This window comes from Panthera pardus, unplaced genomic scaffold, assembly GCF_024362965.1.
Source record: "Panthera pardus isolate Hobbes unplaced genomic scaffold, ASM2436296v1 HiC_scaffold_8, whole genome shotgun sequence".
Taxonomy (NCBI): Eukaryota; Metazoa; Chordata; class Mammalia; order Carnivora; family Felidae; genus Panthera; species Panthera pardus.
The window spans coordinates 145748644-145766880 of NW_026527013.1; the positions used below are offsets into that span (position 1 = coordinate 145748644).

At 44.1% G+C, this 18237-nt stretch overlaps 1 protein-coding gene across 4 annotated transcripts in view; it reads right to left on the reverse strand.

Moving 5' to 3' along the window:
- Positions 1-500: 500 nt before the first annotated feature.
- Positions 501-18237, reverse strand: part of CEP41 (centrosomal protein 41) — a 47531-nt gene continuing 29794 nt past the window's right edge. For all 4 annotated transcript variants that reach the window (XM_019452757.2, XM_019452756.2, XM_019452758.2 and 1 more), the window contains 8 exons: positions 15601-15662; positions 14515-14584; positions 8203-8347; positions 6334-6485; positions 5622-5689; positions 4434-4548; positions 3732-3947; positions 501-3038 (listed from right to left, as the gene is read on the reverse strand). In XM_019452757.2, the coding sequence (XP_019308302.2) occupies positions 2890-3038; positions 3732-3947; positions 4434-4548; positions 5622-5689; positions 6334-6485; positions 8203-8347; positions 14515-14584; positions 15601-15662 (977 nt within the window). In that variant the 3' untranslated portion in view covers positions 501-2889. The remainder of the gene's footprint in view (positions 3039-3731; positions 3948-4433; positions 4549-5621; positions 5690-6333; positions 6486-8202; positions 8348-14514; positions 14585-15600; positions 15663-18237) is intronic.

Here is an 18237-nt window from a genome sequence, read left to right on the forward strand (position 1 = left end):
GAGTTATATAGCTTTCCTTTTCAGTCTTCCCTCCTCCTTTTCTTGCTTCCTCGCTTCTCTCCTTTCTCCTTAAATATACACCCTCATAAAGCACTGAGCGTATCATCTAGACTTTGCCCATCACCACTGCTGAGGCGAAGCTGAAGTTATACATCAGTAAAGCACCCACCATCATGTAGGGGGGGTCACAAGTTCCCAGGCCTTGTCACCCTTGACACACTGGCAAGGAAGTCCTGCTGTGATGTGTTTAAGGGACAGTCGGCCCCTGCTTGAGCAAGAGCAGAAACCCAGGCCTTCTGTCGAGAGCTAAGTTCGGTCCCTTACCCTAATTGGAAGGGCGTCCTGATTTTTTACGCGGAGACTGTGTGCCTTCTTGGGAGATGCAGTGAAAAGAGGTATGCTTTCAAATCCCCTCCGTCTCATGTGGCTCCCCCAAATTGTCTCAACAGAGAGGGCGAGAGAAGTGGGCAGATCTCAGCATAGTAATAGCAAACAACAAATTAACAACTATGTACTTTAATCTTCAGCATTCATAATTGCACAGAGTGTCACGGATCACTTAAATAATACATGTCCGTTAATCTAATGAAGAAACCAGTAAAGTAGAACGTTTGGGACGGTCACTTGAGCATGTAAAAACTGTCTGCGAGTGACACTTAACACGCAAAGAGCAGAAACAGAACAGGTCTTTGAGGGGTAGTTATTTAAAATCCTTACCAACAGGCGAAGCACCATGGAGAAACACACATAAATATATTCAACCTGCCAGACGCCTCAGCTAAACGCGCAGCGATTCTAATAGGTTTGGCTACAGTGACTTTCCACATATATACAGTAGGTTCTAAAACACTAGGGGGGTTTGGCGATTGGAATGCAGTGTAGGAACAAAGGGGGACTATCGTCACTTTCACAACAGAATTGAGTGGGGAAATCTAAACTCCTGACCAGTCAACTTTAAAATGGCATAAACAGAACTTTGTTACGGAGAGAGATGGGTTTTTTTTTTTTTTTCCCCTTGAAAATGTATATGTGTCATAAATGGCTGAAAATCTTGTCCATGCTAGGGGAAAGTTGAGGGTGGAAAAACTGGCATTTTTAAAAAATCTATGCTGTAAAGAAAATAAAAAGCCAGAGCATTCTGGCATTAGCAAAAGGCTGAACTAAGTTCTCAGGCAATAAATTTATGGGGAAACATGACAGGCTCCTCATTAAAGCTATGTGTACGTTGGCTGAATTTTATACAAGATTCTTGAATCTTGTGGAAAATTGGGTACGGCTTGACATCTGAACAATGTCCCTGGTTTGTTTGATTTCTAAAGCATTGGAATATGTTGCACTTTGGAAATCAAGTAGAGAAGAATAAACACACTAAAACAGAGCTGGGCTGAATCTTAAAGTTATTTTTCCATATGTCTCTATGAGATATTTATTACCTTTGTTTCTCTTACAAACTACGCACCCCCCCCCCCCCCCATGCTAGAAATACTGCGGTGCCTTCTCTTTTTCCAGTTGTTTTTTTTTTTTTGGTGGCGAGAAAATAGTCCCGTTAAGGCAAATCTTACCCAGCAGCGGTAACCACCTAAGGATAGGCAATTTTCAGTTGGCTTTTCAGAAGCTGGTTGCCATGACAAAGAGGACAATTTATTCCTTGGTCCCTTATCACAGCTACAGATCACAGACCATAAAAATTAACAAGGCTCTTTCCCTTTTCCTGATGATTTCAGGAGTTCCTCATCCTTACCTGAGGTCTTTTGTTCCCCCAATTAAATGGAATGAATGTCAGTCATCTAGCAATTCAATTAATGCTGATTCAAAATTCTGGCCCAAACCAGAATCTATAATCACAACCTCCTAATCACAGCTCAGTCGTGAGAATGAAAAGTAAGCAGGAAATTGCACTAATTACTCAATTAGACTAATACTGTATTTTTAAGCCAGGGTTTAAAGGGGCTGTCGGCTCTGACAAAGGACCTCGGAGTCGTCCTCACCATGTGTGCCTGCAGTGGCCCGATTGAGGCTGATGTTTTCAAGTGGCCATAATTTCTATCCATCTAAGACAGATGGACCTGAGCTGGGGAATGGAAATTTACAACCGATAAACCAACCATGAATGAGGGGCAGGTCGGGGAGGGCGGGGGGGCTTCACTGGCTCTTAACACAGGCCCGTGTAACGGACAGGGCTCTTCTGGAGGAAGCCGGTGGCCCGTGTGAGGGTGGCTGAGCACACGTCAGCACAGTGCTGGTTCCAGGAAAACATCTGGTGGGGAGCAGCACTCAGGAAGTGTGAGAGTGGCTCTAGCAAACCTCAAGATTGAGCAATGCTCAAGGTGCCAGCCTCCAAACTCACCACGGAGCCTGCGGCGTGTGTCGGGCAGAGAGCTCCTCAGCCAGTGGGCCCGCCCCCGGGGGTGGCTGAAAGCTGAGAATCATCCACCCCCAGGGACAGCTTCTGGGGCTGCAAAGCCCACCTGGACAACCTCCACGAAGCCAAGAACAGCGAGTGAAAAAGAACTGGCTGGGAAGAACGTACCGGATGTGCCCGAAGAACTTACAAAACAATGCGGGATATGAACCAATATAAGCTGGACCTAAGTAGAAAGAAAAAAAAAAAAAAGCCCCCAAAATTAGACTCTTTTTTCTTACTCAGGTTCAGAAACTTAAAGATTCTGTAAACAATAGGGAAGACACTAGAGCCTGCCATGCCTCTGGTTTTTGTAACACTCCCCCCGAGCTGGATGCAGGAAGGGAGGCGGACACAGAGGAAGGAGGGCCCATCGCACATGGCGTCGTCTTTCCTCTGCAGCAGTTGCTGAAAATGACCGACTTGGGAACTGCTCAGGGGTTCCGAAAGGAGACAAAGTATTTATTTGACTAAGACAGGCAAAGTCTTTACTTCCAGGGTTTGCCTTGCAGGTGGCCACTGCTGAGCAAGCGGGGATTCAGGGGGCCACCAGGGCCCCTGGCGGGCGGGTTATGACCGCTGCGGGTGCCTGGAACCTTGGAGTCTCTTCCGGAGGCATTAGCTTGGCTCAGCCGGCCTGCAGGAGGCAAGAAAGCAGGGAGCAGAGCTGCAAGAATGACTCCAGGGACGATCTGCCAAGTATACTTTCAAGCTAATGAAGTCGTACGGTATAACCACTTGCAAGCTAATGAAGCCCTATTCAGCATCTACTCTAGGCTAAACCCTACTCTTCATCCTTGGAGGTAGGGAAGGGGCAGGGACAAAAGGAAGCCCAGCGAGCTTTTTTTTCCCCCCCTTCCTCTCCGTTATCCCAACCAGCTTAGTCTGGCCTTCATTTCTTCTTGGTAGAGACGGGTACAGGAGTGATTAGGGAAAAGACAAGAGAAAGTAGTGTGCTCAAGGGAAGGTTGGACGTGCTTTCAAGGTGCCCAGAAGCTGCAGAGGGAAACAAAACCTGTGGGAGAGGAAATCTAAGTGCCTCAGCTTAGCCTCTCAACTCAGCCTGAAATACATACCTTATCTGAATGGTAAGTCCTTTCTCTCTATTGGCAATGCCTAATTCTCCCCACAACCTGGGATCACCTCCCCTTGCCCCCGCCCCTCCCCACACGGCACCCGCACACTCCCCATGCCCTGCAAATAACGTAAGAATCTGAATATAAGAGATCAAGCTTTTCATATGATGATATTCCAAGCCGCAAACCTCAAAACGTTCTACACAAAACGTACTCTACCCAAAACGTTATCTCTACAGGTCAAAATATCTTACTAGGATGGTCCGTAGGACCCTGCTCCTCTTCCAGGTAATATTCTATCTTTTTCAAGTCTTCTGGGGTAAATCTCCATTTATTCTCAGCTGGTGGAGGCGGCACCTTGGGGCTGGATCGTTTCCGGGCAGAGCCAGAAGGAAGGGGCTGCTGGCAAGATGCTGGCAGGGAACCCGTAATCAGTCCTTCTGGGAATTTCTGAGCTAAGACTTTTAGACCTAGGTGTGGAAGAGCATCAGAAAAGGCGGCATTAACACGGTGAGGCTACGGTGAAACCTGGAAAGCTGGAAAGGAGCCTGCGTGTCTCCTGGTCTTTGGTCTGCTGGCCCAAGCCAACACAAGGACGTGAAATCTTAACTGCTTCGCCATTAAGTAAATTACATGAGAAACATGGTGGTTAGGTGGGATTCTGTGAATTCCACCAGAAATCCTTCTGCTGCAGTCTTCAGCCTTAAGGCTTGCTTACAGAGCCCTAAAGCAACAGCATTATTTCTGGAATTAAAAACATGTGCCGATGGAGCTAACGGAAGTTTCACATAACTCCTGACCCCTTGCAGCCAGCATGGTTGTCTCTCTTTCCAGAATTCTTAATTCTGCGCGTGGAGAGGAAAAGGGTGACGGGGGGGGGGGGGGGGGGGGGGGTTGAAGGACTCTGAGTCCGACTCTCTGTCTTTTCGGTCCTAAGCAGAATACAGCCCACTCACCTCCGGAAAGCATGAAGAGGTTTTCAAATCCCCGCTCACACATGGTGGTGGCCGCCTGGCTGGCCAGCCTCTCGTCGTCGTCGTACAGAATGATGATCTTGCCGTGAGCATTTTTCTAAGAGTCACATGAGTTAAGGTCCCCCCCCACACACTGAGCTCAGGCTCCTAGACTCTAAAGAAACCCCCAAGGAACAAAGAACTGTCAAGGTTCCCCTTTCTGAGTTCAGAGAACGTCGGACAACCCCATGACCCCAGCAGTTACTGGATTTTTTCCTCTCGTGGAAACCACACAGGCGGGTAGTCTTATCTTTTAGAAACTAGTATTACCACGGTCCAAGACAGAACTAGCTCCCTGCTTGATGTCTTTTGATTCTTGTAGCTTCACAACCTTGAAAAGTTAAGTATTAACAACCTCCGTGAGGAAATAGAAAAAAACCTGTGTGCCCCACGTGTCTACCGTGGCCTTATTTATAATAGTAAAAAAAAAAAAAAAAAAGGGAACCACCCAAAAGCCCACTAGAGAGGAACAGTTTAGTATATCATAGTAGAGTATATAAGATGAGATAATGTAGTACAACCAAAAAGGAGTTTATAAAGAGCATGGGGAAATACACTGTACTACGGCAAGAGGAAGAGTCAAAATACTAAATTATATATACGGTATGATTTCTACTCTGGTTTTCAAAAGAATACATAGAGGACAATCTGAAATAAAGTATGCAAAAAAACATAATGGGAGTTGTTCAGTGGTGATTATCAGTCTTCCTTTTTAGATCTTCCCGAGTTGAAATTATTTTCTATTTGTGTAATTTTTGTAAGCAAAAAAAAAAAAAAAGTAAAATTTTAAGAAGGGAAAAATTTAAAACAGAGGGGGAAAAAAATTTCCTTAAGTTTTACTTGGGAAAGCTTTCTAGGGGAAAAAACAAAAGTCTTAGGACTAACTCTCAATAGATCACAGCCTTTAACCTAATGTTTTTTGGCCCACTGCAGGATGGCTTAGAAACATCTGCCAGGATAGTCAGGATACTCAGCAAGAGCTAAGAACCCAAATTCTAAAATATGCTAAGTAAGCTAATTAATATCAAAGGTCCTTCACAGAGGTTTTTTTCCCTAGGAGCATGATTCATGGCAAGTTCAACTCGTACAGTCCTCAAACCACCCAACTCCATAAAATGCAACAAAGGATACGTATTCAAGAATGTCATTTGAATAAGGGTTCATTGTCCTAGACAGAGTTGCGATTGGGTAACTGTAAGCTGCAGAGAGAAGAAAAAGCTTAGGACGTTTGTTGCTTTCTGTACAATTTTGCCCCAAATTCCTGCCTGGTTTAAACTCTAAGAGTTCAGGGACGCCTGGGTGGCTCAGTTAATTAAGCGTCTGACTTCGGCTCAGGTCATGATCTCGCGGTTCGTGGGTTCGAGCCCCGCGTCGGGCTCTGTGCTGCCAGCTCAGAGCCTGGAGCCTGCTTCGGATTCTGTGTCTCCCCCTCTCTCTGCCCCTCCCCTGCTCACGCTCTGTCTCTGTCTCTTTCTCAAAAGTAAAGAAACATTAAAAAAATTTTTTTTTCAAGTCTGAGAGTTCAAAGAAATACAGTTTCAAAATCAATAAGCCATAAACGTGGACACGTTTTCGAGAGAAAAGAAACAGGACACTATGAACAAAACATGAAGCTTCGTGTCACCGTTTCTGACATTTAGCCCCAGGCCGCGGGGCCATCTGAGAATGTCCCAAGCCTCTCTCAGAGCATTACGGTAGAGCCAACGTACAGGTTCCCGTGGTGGATTTGGTTAACACGTCACTTCCGGAATTGCTGACCCTGGGATGTGGCTCAAGCTGGCCTGGACTAAAGAATGGGCTCTGTTCTTGGGACTCAGATGCTAGAACGTCCCCTCTCTCTTACCTCCAACGATGTGGCACTGTTGGTAGGAATCTCTGTCTCGCACATCTAGCAGCAGGAAGGGGCAGTCGGGATAAGGTCGGTCTTTGGTGTTGGGCTCGGCTTTCTTCACTAGCCCTTTGTCTAGATCCAGTTCCCCAACACCACTGATGACGCTGCAAGTGAAAAGCAGGTCGTCAGAAACCACTCAGGGGTGAGTGGCTTCAAGGTCAAATGCGTTTCTTCAGAATAGCGAGAGAGTGCTCAATGTCTTCTCAAAGGGCACGTCAAAGAAGAAGGAAAATGCATATGGCGTCTCAGTTCTGTCTCTGAATGCACGACTCTATGGATTCCTATTCTATCACACTGGACCGCGAGGAAGGGACCCATGTGTCCGTATCACCTTCAGAGAAGGCATGTTAGGTCCTTAGCATGGCTGAGGGGACAGAGACTGTAGGGCACATGCTGCCTCCAGCAACAAGAGCAGCATTCAGAGAAAAGAAAGAGGCCAACAGTTAATCTGATGGAATGTGAAAGCAGAGCGAAAGGGGAAAGAATAAGGTTGATAGGACAGGAAACACGGAGGCCTTCTCTGTCCGTCATACGTAATACAAACCAACAGCAACGTTTTAATGTATTCCCTCTACTTATAGGGTGACCTAGCCGATATGTATTTTGAACCTTAATATCGTCAATAGTTATCTGTACTTATTCCCAGGTTATAGGCCACGGCGTTGAAGTTGAAGAGGCTTCCAGATTTGGCGGCATTCGTATAACGAGACAGAGGAAAAACGAGGATCGAAGTGAGTGAGTTCACCATTGACAGTTCTGTTTCTAAGGTCGTAAGATTGGTCGCCGTACTCAGATTGGAGGCGAAATGTAGTAAAAACATGAATCAAAGGAATAAGATTAGTAGGCGTTATGAATAAGACGGCAGGTAGTGAAATATCTGTATTGGAATGAAAAGAGGACTCCTTTCCCAGGCAACTGTGAAGGCTTGTGTGCCGGACCACACGCCAGCACGCACTGACGTCTCCTCTCCCGGCACGGCAAATCAAATTCTGCGTCTAAACCTGCTAAACGCTGTCACTCGATGCCACAGAGCGCATATTTCGTTGCACCAAAGGAGAAGAAAATCTGTCTCATAGGAAACCGCGTCCTCAACGGAAGTCCCGTTGGTCCGTCTCGTAAATGCAATTTTCAAGTTCTTGCGTAAAAGTAGTTACAGAAAAATAACAGCGGTACCGATGATAGCAATTCTTTCTCTGGTAGACCTGGTTTCTCGACTACAGTTGTTTTCGCCATTGTAGAAGGGATGGTTGTGTGCGGAAAATCAGCACCGTCTTGTAATCAATGCCTAGTGTTTGTGAGAAAAGGGTTGCATCACAGCAAGAAGGACCCATCACATGCGGTTTGCAAATCGACACCGAGGGCCGCTTTCCTGCTCCTTTGCACCTGTGTAATAGCAGAGTATGGTGTAGGGCACTCTATTTTTCTTGTGATCTCAGACAGGGTAATTATAAGCTGCAGCAGACAGAAAAGGGGGTGGGAGTGGGAATCAAAAGATAGGAGATGTAAAGCTGAGTCCTAATAGCAAACCTGCACACGGGAAGGCTGAGAAGAATGGAATTAAGGAGCGAAAATTAATGCTCTCCTATCAATATATTCTTACCTAAATGCACCGAGATGCTGTGAAAAGATTCAGGCGATGGCATTTATATCAAGAGAAAATAGAGGGGCTGGGATGAAAATGTGGGACTTGACTACTGCCAGTCTGCTTCTAAGGCGACTATATCACTGAAACTGGAACCCAGGTTAGTATGAAGTAAAATACTCACTGTATTTTACTTCATACTAACATGAATCTGATTAGCATGAATCTGATTAGCATACCTCTGCAGAGTCGAGCGACTGGAGTCCCCGGCTCCCGCGCTGTTTGTGGACTGGACAGGGCTTGGCGACTGCTCCCCGGGGCTCCCCTTCCCGTTGGTCCTGGCACTGACTTCCCCATCGGGCTCCGAAGTCGCAGAATCATTGTCTAAAATTTGCAAATGAACAGGTATATTGGACCTCAGAGTTGATTTCACTTGTCGGGCAGTCCCACTGAAATGAGGTCAAGGCAAGGAAATCCTATCACAGTGATTAAATTGTCCCCTAAGTTCTAACACGTAAGTTCTCAAAATGTAGTCGCGGATCCCAGGAGTCCCCAAGACCCTTTCAGGGGGACCTGCGAGGTCTCTTTTACCGGGTTGATATCTGCCCTCAGGGTGCCAAAGAAACAGTGGCTAAAACTGTGAGCGCCTTAGTAACACTCAGGGCAGAGGCACCAAGTTTGATGAGGAATTATCGTATTTTTTTCACCAACACGAACGCACTCAGTTAATAAATACAGCGGTCACATTTTAGCCAGTCCCTGATGGAGCTGTGATAATAATTCTATTAAGTCTCATCTTTAAGTATACGCCTTTTTAACGTTCTGTGTAATGACATCGGGGGCCCACATACGGTAAGTCTGCTCCATACCAAGATAACCAAGATACCCCTGGGGCCCCGAGGGAAAGTGTTAGTGTGATTATTGCTGCTTTTGCCCTGCACACCATTTTTACCCGGAAGAAAAACTGACAGGAAAATTATAGTTACTTAGACTTGTGCACGTGGCAGACATTCTCTCAAAAATGATCTAAGTGAACTTGTCGTTTCAAGGAAAAAAAACAGCTGATGGGCTCTGTTGTAGCGACTAAATCCTACCCCAAAATCAGAGTTTTGGAAACTAGCTGCCCTCAGGAGCTTGGGTGCCTCCCCGTACTTAATGATTTTTCTGATACAACAGGCGATGACGTTAATAAGTGTGATTTTTTTTTTAATTTTTTTTAATGTTTATTTATTTTTGAGACAGAGAGAGACAGAGCACGAACGGGGGAGGGGCAGAGAGAGAGGGAGACACGGAATCCGAAGCAGGCTCCAGGCTCTGAGCCATCAGCCCAGAGCCCGACGCGGGGCTCGAACTCACGGACCGCGAGATGGTGACCTGAGCTGAAGTCGGAGGCTTAACCGACTGAGCCACCCAGGCGCCCCAATAAGTGTGATTTTTTAGATGTTGTGTAACGAACAAAATTTGTCAGTATTTGGAAGATCTTCCTAACTCGGCGAATCAATATTTTCCAAGGGGCCAAAGAGTGAGGTTAGAAAATTATGCGTGGCTAAAAAGCTTCATTCAAAGCACAGGACAGACCAAGGAGCTTAAGGTAATGGAATCCAAACCATGCACTGATCCGGTTTCAGATTCCACATTACAACTAACCTTTAAGAAGCTACCGGTTGTCAAGTTTCAGTAGAGCCTCAAAGATGTGTATCCATAATTATCTGAAAGAACTATTAAAAGATTCTCTCTTTTCAACTACAGGTCTGTGTGAGGCCAGATTTCCTTCCTATACTTCAATCCAAAGAGCATATTGCCACAGAGTGAACGCAGAAGATACGAGAATCGGCTGTCCACTCTTAAGTCAGACGCGGAGGTTTACAAGAAGATGGGAAACACGGCCATGCTCAATAAACTTTTTGTTTGCTTGTTTTGGAAACACAGCTATTTTCCATTAAAAGCCTAGTTATGCGTGTCATGGGCTCAATATCACTATTTGTAAGTGAAATAGTGAATACATATTTTTAAGCTCTCAGTTAAAATTTTTTAATGCCCTCAATATCGAAAGAGGGGCGCCTGGGTGGCTCTGTCGGTTGAGCGTCCGACTTCAGCTCAGGTCACGATCTCGCGGTCCGTGGGTTCGAGCCCCGCGTCGGGCTCTGGGCTGATGGCTCAGAGCCTGGAGCCTGCTTCGGATTCTGTGTCTCCCTCTCTCTCTGGCCCTCCCTCGTTCGTGCTCTGTCCCTCTCTGGCTCAAAAATAAATAAACATTAAAAAAAATTAAAAAAAATAAATATCGAGAGATATAATGCACCCACACCAAAACTATTTGAGGTCCTCGATAATTCTGAAGCGTGCGGAGGGAGACTGTACCAAAACGTTCGAGAATTTGCTGTTTCCACTGGTATGATGAGCGAAGAAAGAAAGATAAGAGGCCTCGTTATTAAAGAGGACACTAAAATTTATTTTTCATATGATATAATCTACCTAGAAATTTCAGGAGAATCCTCTGAGAATAAGGGAAATAAGCGTGCACGTAGATAAAGAAAAGAAATACTAACAGGCAAACAGTTTTTCCCACATGCCAATTAGAAAGGAACATGAAGAGCATCTCATTCCCAGTAACAACTGCGGATATAAGATATGTCCTCCTAGAAAACAGGACTATTAAGAAATGCAAAGGGCCCGTACAAACTTACATCCTTTATAGGTCTTAGACAAATTTTACTTGAGAGACATTACAGAAAACCTGAATGAAGAGAGTGATGTATCTTCACATTCCTGACTGGGTGACAAAAGTGAAACGATGTTAATCCTTTCCCAATTTCATTTTTAGTCCTAAAACAATCCCAATGGGGTTTTTGAAAAGCTTAAAGGGATTGTACAAATGAGAAGGAAAAAAAATACACACACACACACACACACACACACACACACACACACACACGTACATACGGGTAATTTGGAGAACATGCCTTACCGAATAGTAACATATGTGGCAAAGATAAATGATCAAAACAACGCTGAACCTGAACCACAAACCAGAACGACGGGGATATAAGAGAGAACACAGAAACAAATCCCAGAATATACATAAAAGCTAACATACATTAAAGGTAACATCGCAAACGAGTGGGGGAAGGGAGAACACTTGCATAAATGGTGGTGGGATAAGATGTCAACTCTCTAGAAAAATCAAATTTAGATAACCCCCTCACATCATATGCCACAAAACGTAACAAGTGGATTGTTGTAGGGAGAAAACCCAAACCACCAAGCAAGGTAATAGAAGAAAATATAGGTGAATAATTTATCTTAGCTTGGATTTTACGAGTCTAAGGCAATAAAAGAAAGCACAACGCGGAAGGCTAATAGATTTAATCACATAAAGATGCAAACCTTGTGGATGTCAAAAATGAACACCAAGAAAATTAAAAGGTGAGTAACAAATTAGGAAAAACATCTATGACATACATGCATTAGAAAGGCTTAATATAGCGAATTTACAGAATTAAAAAAAATTAACTAGTGCTTTAATTGGAAAAAGATCATGTGCACCAGGTAAAAATGCAAACAAGATAAATTTGTTAATATGGAAAGGAAGTCCCTTCCCACTCCTGACCTCTAGGCCCTCAGGCCCCCTCTTCCAAGGGAAACACCTGCACGTATTTATGCCTCCCTCCAGAAATAAAACAACTACGTACTTTTGCACATATTTTATTTCCTCCCCTTTTCACATATCAGGAGAACACTATCCATACTGCTCTCCGCTTAGGTTCTTGGTTTGGTCGTTGTTTTATTTTTACTTAACGATGGAGATTTGCATTTGGAAACTTCACATTGTCAAGTGAAGCCTTTTCTCGTTTTCAAGGCTGTACTTGTTTCCAATGTTTAACGAGACCCTAATGCACGGAGCTTTTTCAAATCGGTAAAAGATGAGCGTTCCGTGAGAAAAAAAGAATGGGGAAGGACAGGTAATGTTCTCAGAAGAAGAAATGTGTGTGGCCAATAATCGCGCACATACACAAGGCTCAGTTTCATGACCGGAGAGATTCAAAAGAAAATGACCAGATACTACTTTTGACCCATCAAGTTGGCAAGCACGTGCAAAAATGAGAATTCTTCAGCACTGCCTGGGATGGGGAGGAACAGGTCTTCTCATTTATTTGCTGGGAATGCAAACGGGGAGAACCATTCGGGTTCGTTCGGGAATGCAAACGGGGAGACGGTGCGGAATCAGCGCCCGAGCGTCTGAAAATGGTTCCGCCCTTTGACCATCTGCAGCAAAATTTATCTTCAGGGAATAATCAGAACCACACTCAGGTTTACGTATTTACACAGCAGCATTATTTTAGAAAAGTGAAAAATTAGAAAAGCTGTCATGTCCGGTAGGAGGATAGTTAAATCAGTTATGGTATGTCCAAAGGACAGACGTTATATGACGACACAGCCTTTACGATTAAGCTTTTGAAGTCTATTCAATGACACAGGACAGCAGGCATGATGAAATGCTAATCTGGTACAGCATAATTCAAAAGTATGCACAAAGAACATGGATTCGAGGGGCGCCTGGGTGGCTCAGTCGGTTAAGCGGCCGACTTCGGCTCAGGTCATGATCTCGCGGTCCGTGAGTTCGGGCCCCGCGTCGGGCTCTGTGCTGACAGCTCAGAGCCTGGAGCCCGTTTCGGATTCTGTGTCTCCCTCTCTCTGACCCTCCCCCGTTCATGCTCTGTCTCTCTGTCTCAAAAATAAATAAACATTAAAAAAAAAAATTAAAGAAAAAAAAAAATATGGATTCGGGTGCGCAGTTAGGGGAAAAAGTAGGGCAAAATGTTAACAGGGATTATTATTTTAATTTCCTTCATTACATGTTTTTTGCAATTTTCTAATTTTCTAGAAATATACTTTGAAGTCGGGAAAAAAACAACAAACATCACAAAAGGAGGTTTTTTCCTCCTTCAAAAATAGCCAATATGCATACAATCTGTTCTACAGGCATTCCTGAGTGAGTTATTATTCTGTGTAGAGCGCTAGAAAAACACTAATATTACTCACACATTATGGTGTCCTACTTTACAAGAGCCTATTTTGCTGTGCAAATTTATCTCAGAAGAGAAAATTGCATGTGCCCATATGTTCTGGTGCTGTAATCTCCATGAATTCAAGGACCAAATCCAGGTACTTATATAACCAGGTTAAAATTGGGAGTACTTGTATGAGGAGACTCAATTATCTCTGTTACAAAGAACCCTTATTTCTCTGCCGTGTGAGAGGCATCTGTCAAAGATAAATTCCTGTCTTTGTCAGATGCTCTTTATCCTCCCTAACAAAAACAAGCCCAGGGAAATGACAGTTAAGTTGCACAAAGCCGGTGTTCGAACTTCCTGAGAAACTGGTCTCGAAATCCGAAGTCAAATTCCTGGCCTGCATCAACCTTAACAAAACATATTCCCCTTCAATAAACAGCCACACGTTGATGGTTGGGGGCCTCAGGATAGAATAAAGACCTTAACTCTGCGTATTCTTTTCACGACAGTGCCACTGAGAGGTTTTATTTTCGACTTCGCACTTAAGAAAGGAAACCTGGAGCTGGAAAGCTATCTTCCCAGCCCTGTCTCCAACCTAGCACCTACGCCTCCCCGGGTCATCGCCAGGCTAGATGACGCGATTCTCCAAACCCGCTCTCCGTGCCTTTTTGCTCAGGTTGCAAGACTCTCGCCCGTCACTTGCACCTGTTCAGATTCTGTTATGTTATGAACATGTTATGTTCAGCTCACAGGCTTTAAGAAAGCCTCCCTCGGTTTTCTAGCTGGAAAGCACCCTTCCTTCTTCAGAACTCCCAGAGCGAAGACCCTGGTTATGAGCGGAGACTTGCAGATTTGTACCCTACACCCATCCCTTACTGGCTGTATCCCCTTGAGCAAGCCATTTAACCTCCGAGGCGTGGGCTTCTCATCTCTAAGCATTTGTTTCTTCCAGAGTCTCTGGTAAGGTGAAGTAAGAAAGCTGTGTGAAGTGCTTAGCAATGTATATTTAATGAATGATGACTTCTTTCTAATCCTTCATTATGAATTTCTGCCACGTTAGCAATTTCACGCTTCTGTTCTCATTTTCCTCGCCCAACACGCACACATGCGCGCACGTGTGCACACGCGACTACCCACTCCATGTGAGCAGGGCTGTGTCGTCTCTGTAGTCTCCTAGCACCTAATTCTGTGACCTGTACGTAGGTAGAAGGCACTAAAAATATCCGTTGAGAAAAAGTAATTAGTATATTAAACACACACAGAACGTTTAAAACCACGAAAACACACCAACCAACCCACCACACAAAAAAACATTAACAACTACAAATGTTAGAGCTGGAAAACCAGATGGCTTTTTAAAAGGCAGAAGAATGAACAATTAAAGCACCAGAGAGCATGTCTCGGACGGTAACAATCTAATTACAAATAGATATATCGAAGTCCCAATCCCCTGTGGACACAAGAGCAAAGGTGGACAGGGTGAGAACTCCGGTCACACGGTCAATCGGTTATTTCCCCCACGTCCTCAATTCTCATTACCTTCTAGCCTTTGAATCTCTTCAGCTGTCACTTCCAGTGTTTGATCAGATAGGGAAGCAACCTGGATGACCTGATAGAAAAAAAGAATGAAATATGTAGATGTGTTTGTGTTTGTTAGTCTTTAAACAGAGGCAATTCTGTCTTTAACAAAAGACGAGGAAACATCAAAGATCTCGTTTCAAGAAATTGTCAGTGTCCTCCACTGGAGACTAAATCTCAGGCCTCCTGACTTTTGAGGAGCGGGAATTACACTGCAGATGATCATTCCAGAAACACAGATTCGTTTAAAACATCGCAAAATAAACTTAAAAGCCCAAAAGGATAATTTAGGATAAGAAACATGCGTAAATGGTCATACACATTCCAGTCCCAACATAACACACAATACTTAACTGTGACAGAATTGAATCAGCAATTCGACATTCAATGAAGAAATCAATGTCTTATGAATATATATATATATATATTTAATGTTTATTTACTTTTGAGAAAGAGAAAGAGAGAGCGGGGGTGAGGGGGGAGGGGCAGAGAAGGAGAGGGAGACACAGAATCTGAAGCAGGCTCCAGGCTCCTGTAGGCACAGGGTCCCGATGCGGGGCTTGAACTCACCAACTGCAAGATCATGACCTGAGCCGAAGTCAGACGCCCAACTGACTGAGCCACCCGGGTGCCCCTGAATGTATTTATCACAACACAGTATACCCTCCCCCCCCCCCCCCACGGTTTTTAAAGCACTTTTCACAGCTCAGCTCATAAGACCCATGATCCACCATGTCAATGAAACTCTAGAGACCAGAATTCTAGATTCGAAACATGAAATTAAAGTGTGCAAGGAAACATACAACCTAAACCATAAATGCGACGATTTAAAAGTAGAATGCACATTTTACTTTATCAAATTCTTATCAAAGAAGATAGCTCACACCATCCTTGAATGAGCTGCACACCTCTTAATCCTCCCATAGGTGAAATGTACAGACAGAAGAAACCCTTCTGCAAATATTACCTAGAGTGGAATTTAGAAATACTCACATAAACCGGCACTCATTAGAGTCTTTACCCCAATGGGAAGATCGCTGAACTTACCAGCTGGGCAAAAGTTGTAACTTTCAGTCTCTTGAAAAGCTCATCTTTTTTGTATCTGTAATCTGAAAAGCAGGATAGGACAAATAATTTTGTAGGTATACTTTTCTTTCTTAGAGGTACTCGTTCTGTCTAGTCGTCGAGTTACATGGTATGATTTTCAAGTTATTTATATGCTTTTACATATATTATCTAACATTTGATCCTCGTGACATCCTCGGAATTAAGTGTGGCAGGTATGATTATCATCTCTGCATTTTTTTTCCCCTTTGCTTCAGCTGGTAGGAGGCCTAGAGTTGAGTTTATAAGCCACCCTTTTGTGTCTAGGGACTTTACCCCTCATGTTATTTCATCCATTTGCCATTTTCCTTTTACTCGGCTATCTCTCTTTGGACCGTGTTGTCTTGCATGCATGTTGTAAGCCACTTTCAATCCTTTGCAGAACAGAGCAAGGAATAAACGTCTGCATCTTACAGATGAGGACAGAGACCCAGAGAAGCTGAGTCGCCCCAGGTCAAACAGTTGGTGAGACATTTACACCCTACTATTCTAACCCTGCCTCAAAGAGAGACCAATTCTGTTCCTGAGGTTACAAATTACACTGGAGACACGGGACAACCTTTTTTTCTCCCCGGGGTACAATGCTGGGCACAGAGTTCTTATGCCTGGTCCTGATAATCTTCTCTATCAGTTTCTCTGCATTTCCACCTTCAGTAAAAATCCACACGCTAAGTTGTACGAGATGAAAAAGTTCCCGAGATCTATCATGCAGCTGTGTGAATGTACTTAACGCTACTGAGCCGAACACTTAAAAACAGTGAAGATGGTAAATTTTATGTTGTGTGTGTGTGTGTGTGTGTGTGTGTTTACCTCAGTTAAAAAAAAAAACAAACATCCATATTTATTCACCGCTATCCTTCTGGTTCTGACTCATAACTCAAAAGGGGGTACTTCTGCACTTGTTAACATTTCTTCATATCACACTTGAATGGTCGTTTTAAAATTTTAGCCAATCTCACTTGATCTAATACCTGTCCCGTGGAGGCATGCTAAAAGTTAGCTTCCATGCAATTTTCTGAAGATGACTGCCGATTCTAAAGAATTTTTGGCATTGAACTCCCCCCCCCCACCCCTACACTCCACTACTCTTCTCCATTTTCATATTGGTGGTCACGACTCCTCAAGTATTGCCACATTATTTCAGAATCATTAAAGGTTAGATGGATAATTACTATGGCCTTCACAGCAAAAAAAAAGTCTCCTAAACCAAGACTCCTAGCAACAAAGGAAAGGATTAGAAGTATTTAAAACGATTTACCTGGTGTTACTAATCATTTCCGTGAATTTTCTAAAAACGAACACACAACGAACACTTTGGAAGATGATGTTAGCTTGGTTTACCAAACACTTTACGAACCATGGTCAGGAAATAACAGTACGTTAAAAACTAGCCTTCTGTAAATATATCAAGACTGACTGTTACAACGAATTAAAGCTTCTCTGTTCTGAGACGCCTCAAAGAGAGCGATGTGGCTCACAACGAACCACTACGTCTAGAAAATTCTCAGGGTAGCTTCCTCTGGACACAACAAGGTAACAAACCTAGATGCAAAGGACCTTCCAAGACTCACCGGGATGCAGCCCCAGCAGGTTGGGCAGAAGCTTGCAAAAAAATCCAACTGAATAGCTACAGCAATCCTCTCAGTCACCACCGATTTGCCCGCCAAAAGCCACTCACGTAAGTCAAAATGGTGATAAGTCAGCCAAGAAAGAGAGGCAACAGCTTGCGAGGGGTTTGTGCTGCGGCATTCGTCCACTGATCTTCTTTTGGTACAGTTACAAAGTTTGAAATACTTCCCCAATTCTTCACATGCGCAGTACAAAAGGTACACATGCAAATCCCCTTTGACTACGTACAGATGATCCCAAACCCAAACCAGGCTCTACCACATTCTACCCATTGGCATTTCTAGTACCCTCTAGGCACTACACGCCCCACTGTGCATTTGAGCCTGCACTCTACATACCTGGTTCTTGTTTAGAAGGACAGCCATCACTGGGACTTTCTGACATTATTACTCAGAGATAAAAGATCAAACTAGACGTCTGACAGTTAAGTTTTAAATGTTATGGAAAAGGATGACTGGGAACACTCCGTCAGCCCGTCCTTGCAAGGGCGAACAGAGCTTTAAGAATGGAGCCTCTGCTCCCATCGTCGCTCCCCAACTCGGGGATGGAGACAAAAAATCCGAGTTGCAGATCCGTTATCAAGGTCTTCTTCTCCAGTAAGTCTGGAGTCTAAGTCTGACTCTCTCGAGTTACTGGAAGGACAGAGACCTGACTATCTAGGATGCTTCATGCTGGTGTCATCTAACCACCAGAAGCCAAGAATAGGCTTTGTGCGCGGTCAATAAGCACAGGGTGTCTGTTTTCTCGAGAGAGAGTTGAAAGAAGATTCAGATTACAAAGGAATTCTGCGTTTTCAGGGTTCTGTTAAAACACGTTATTAGCAAAGGGAAGCTGGGCTCACAGGGGAAGACAAATCAAAGGAAGTAACAGAACAAGGTTTGTGATTTCACAGAAAGACACGGCATCTAAGGTAACCCGAGAAAAGTGATGGATCTAGGGTGTCAGGAAACA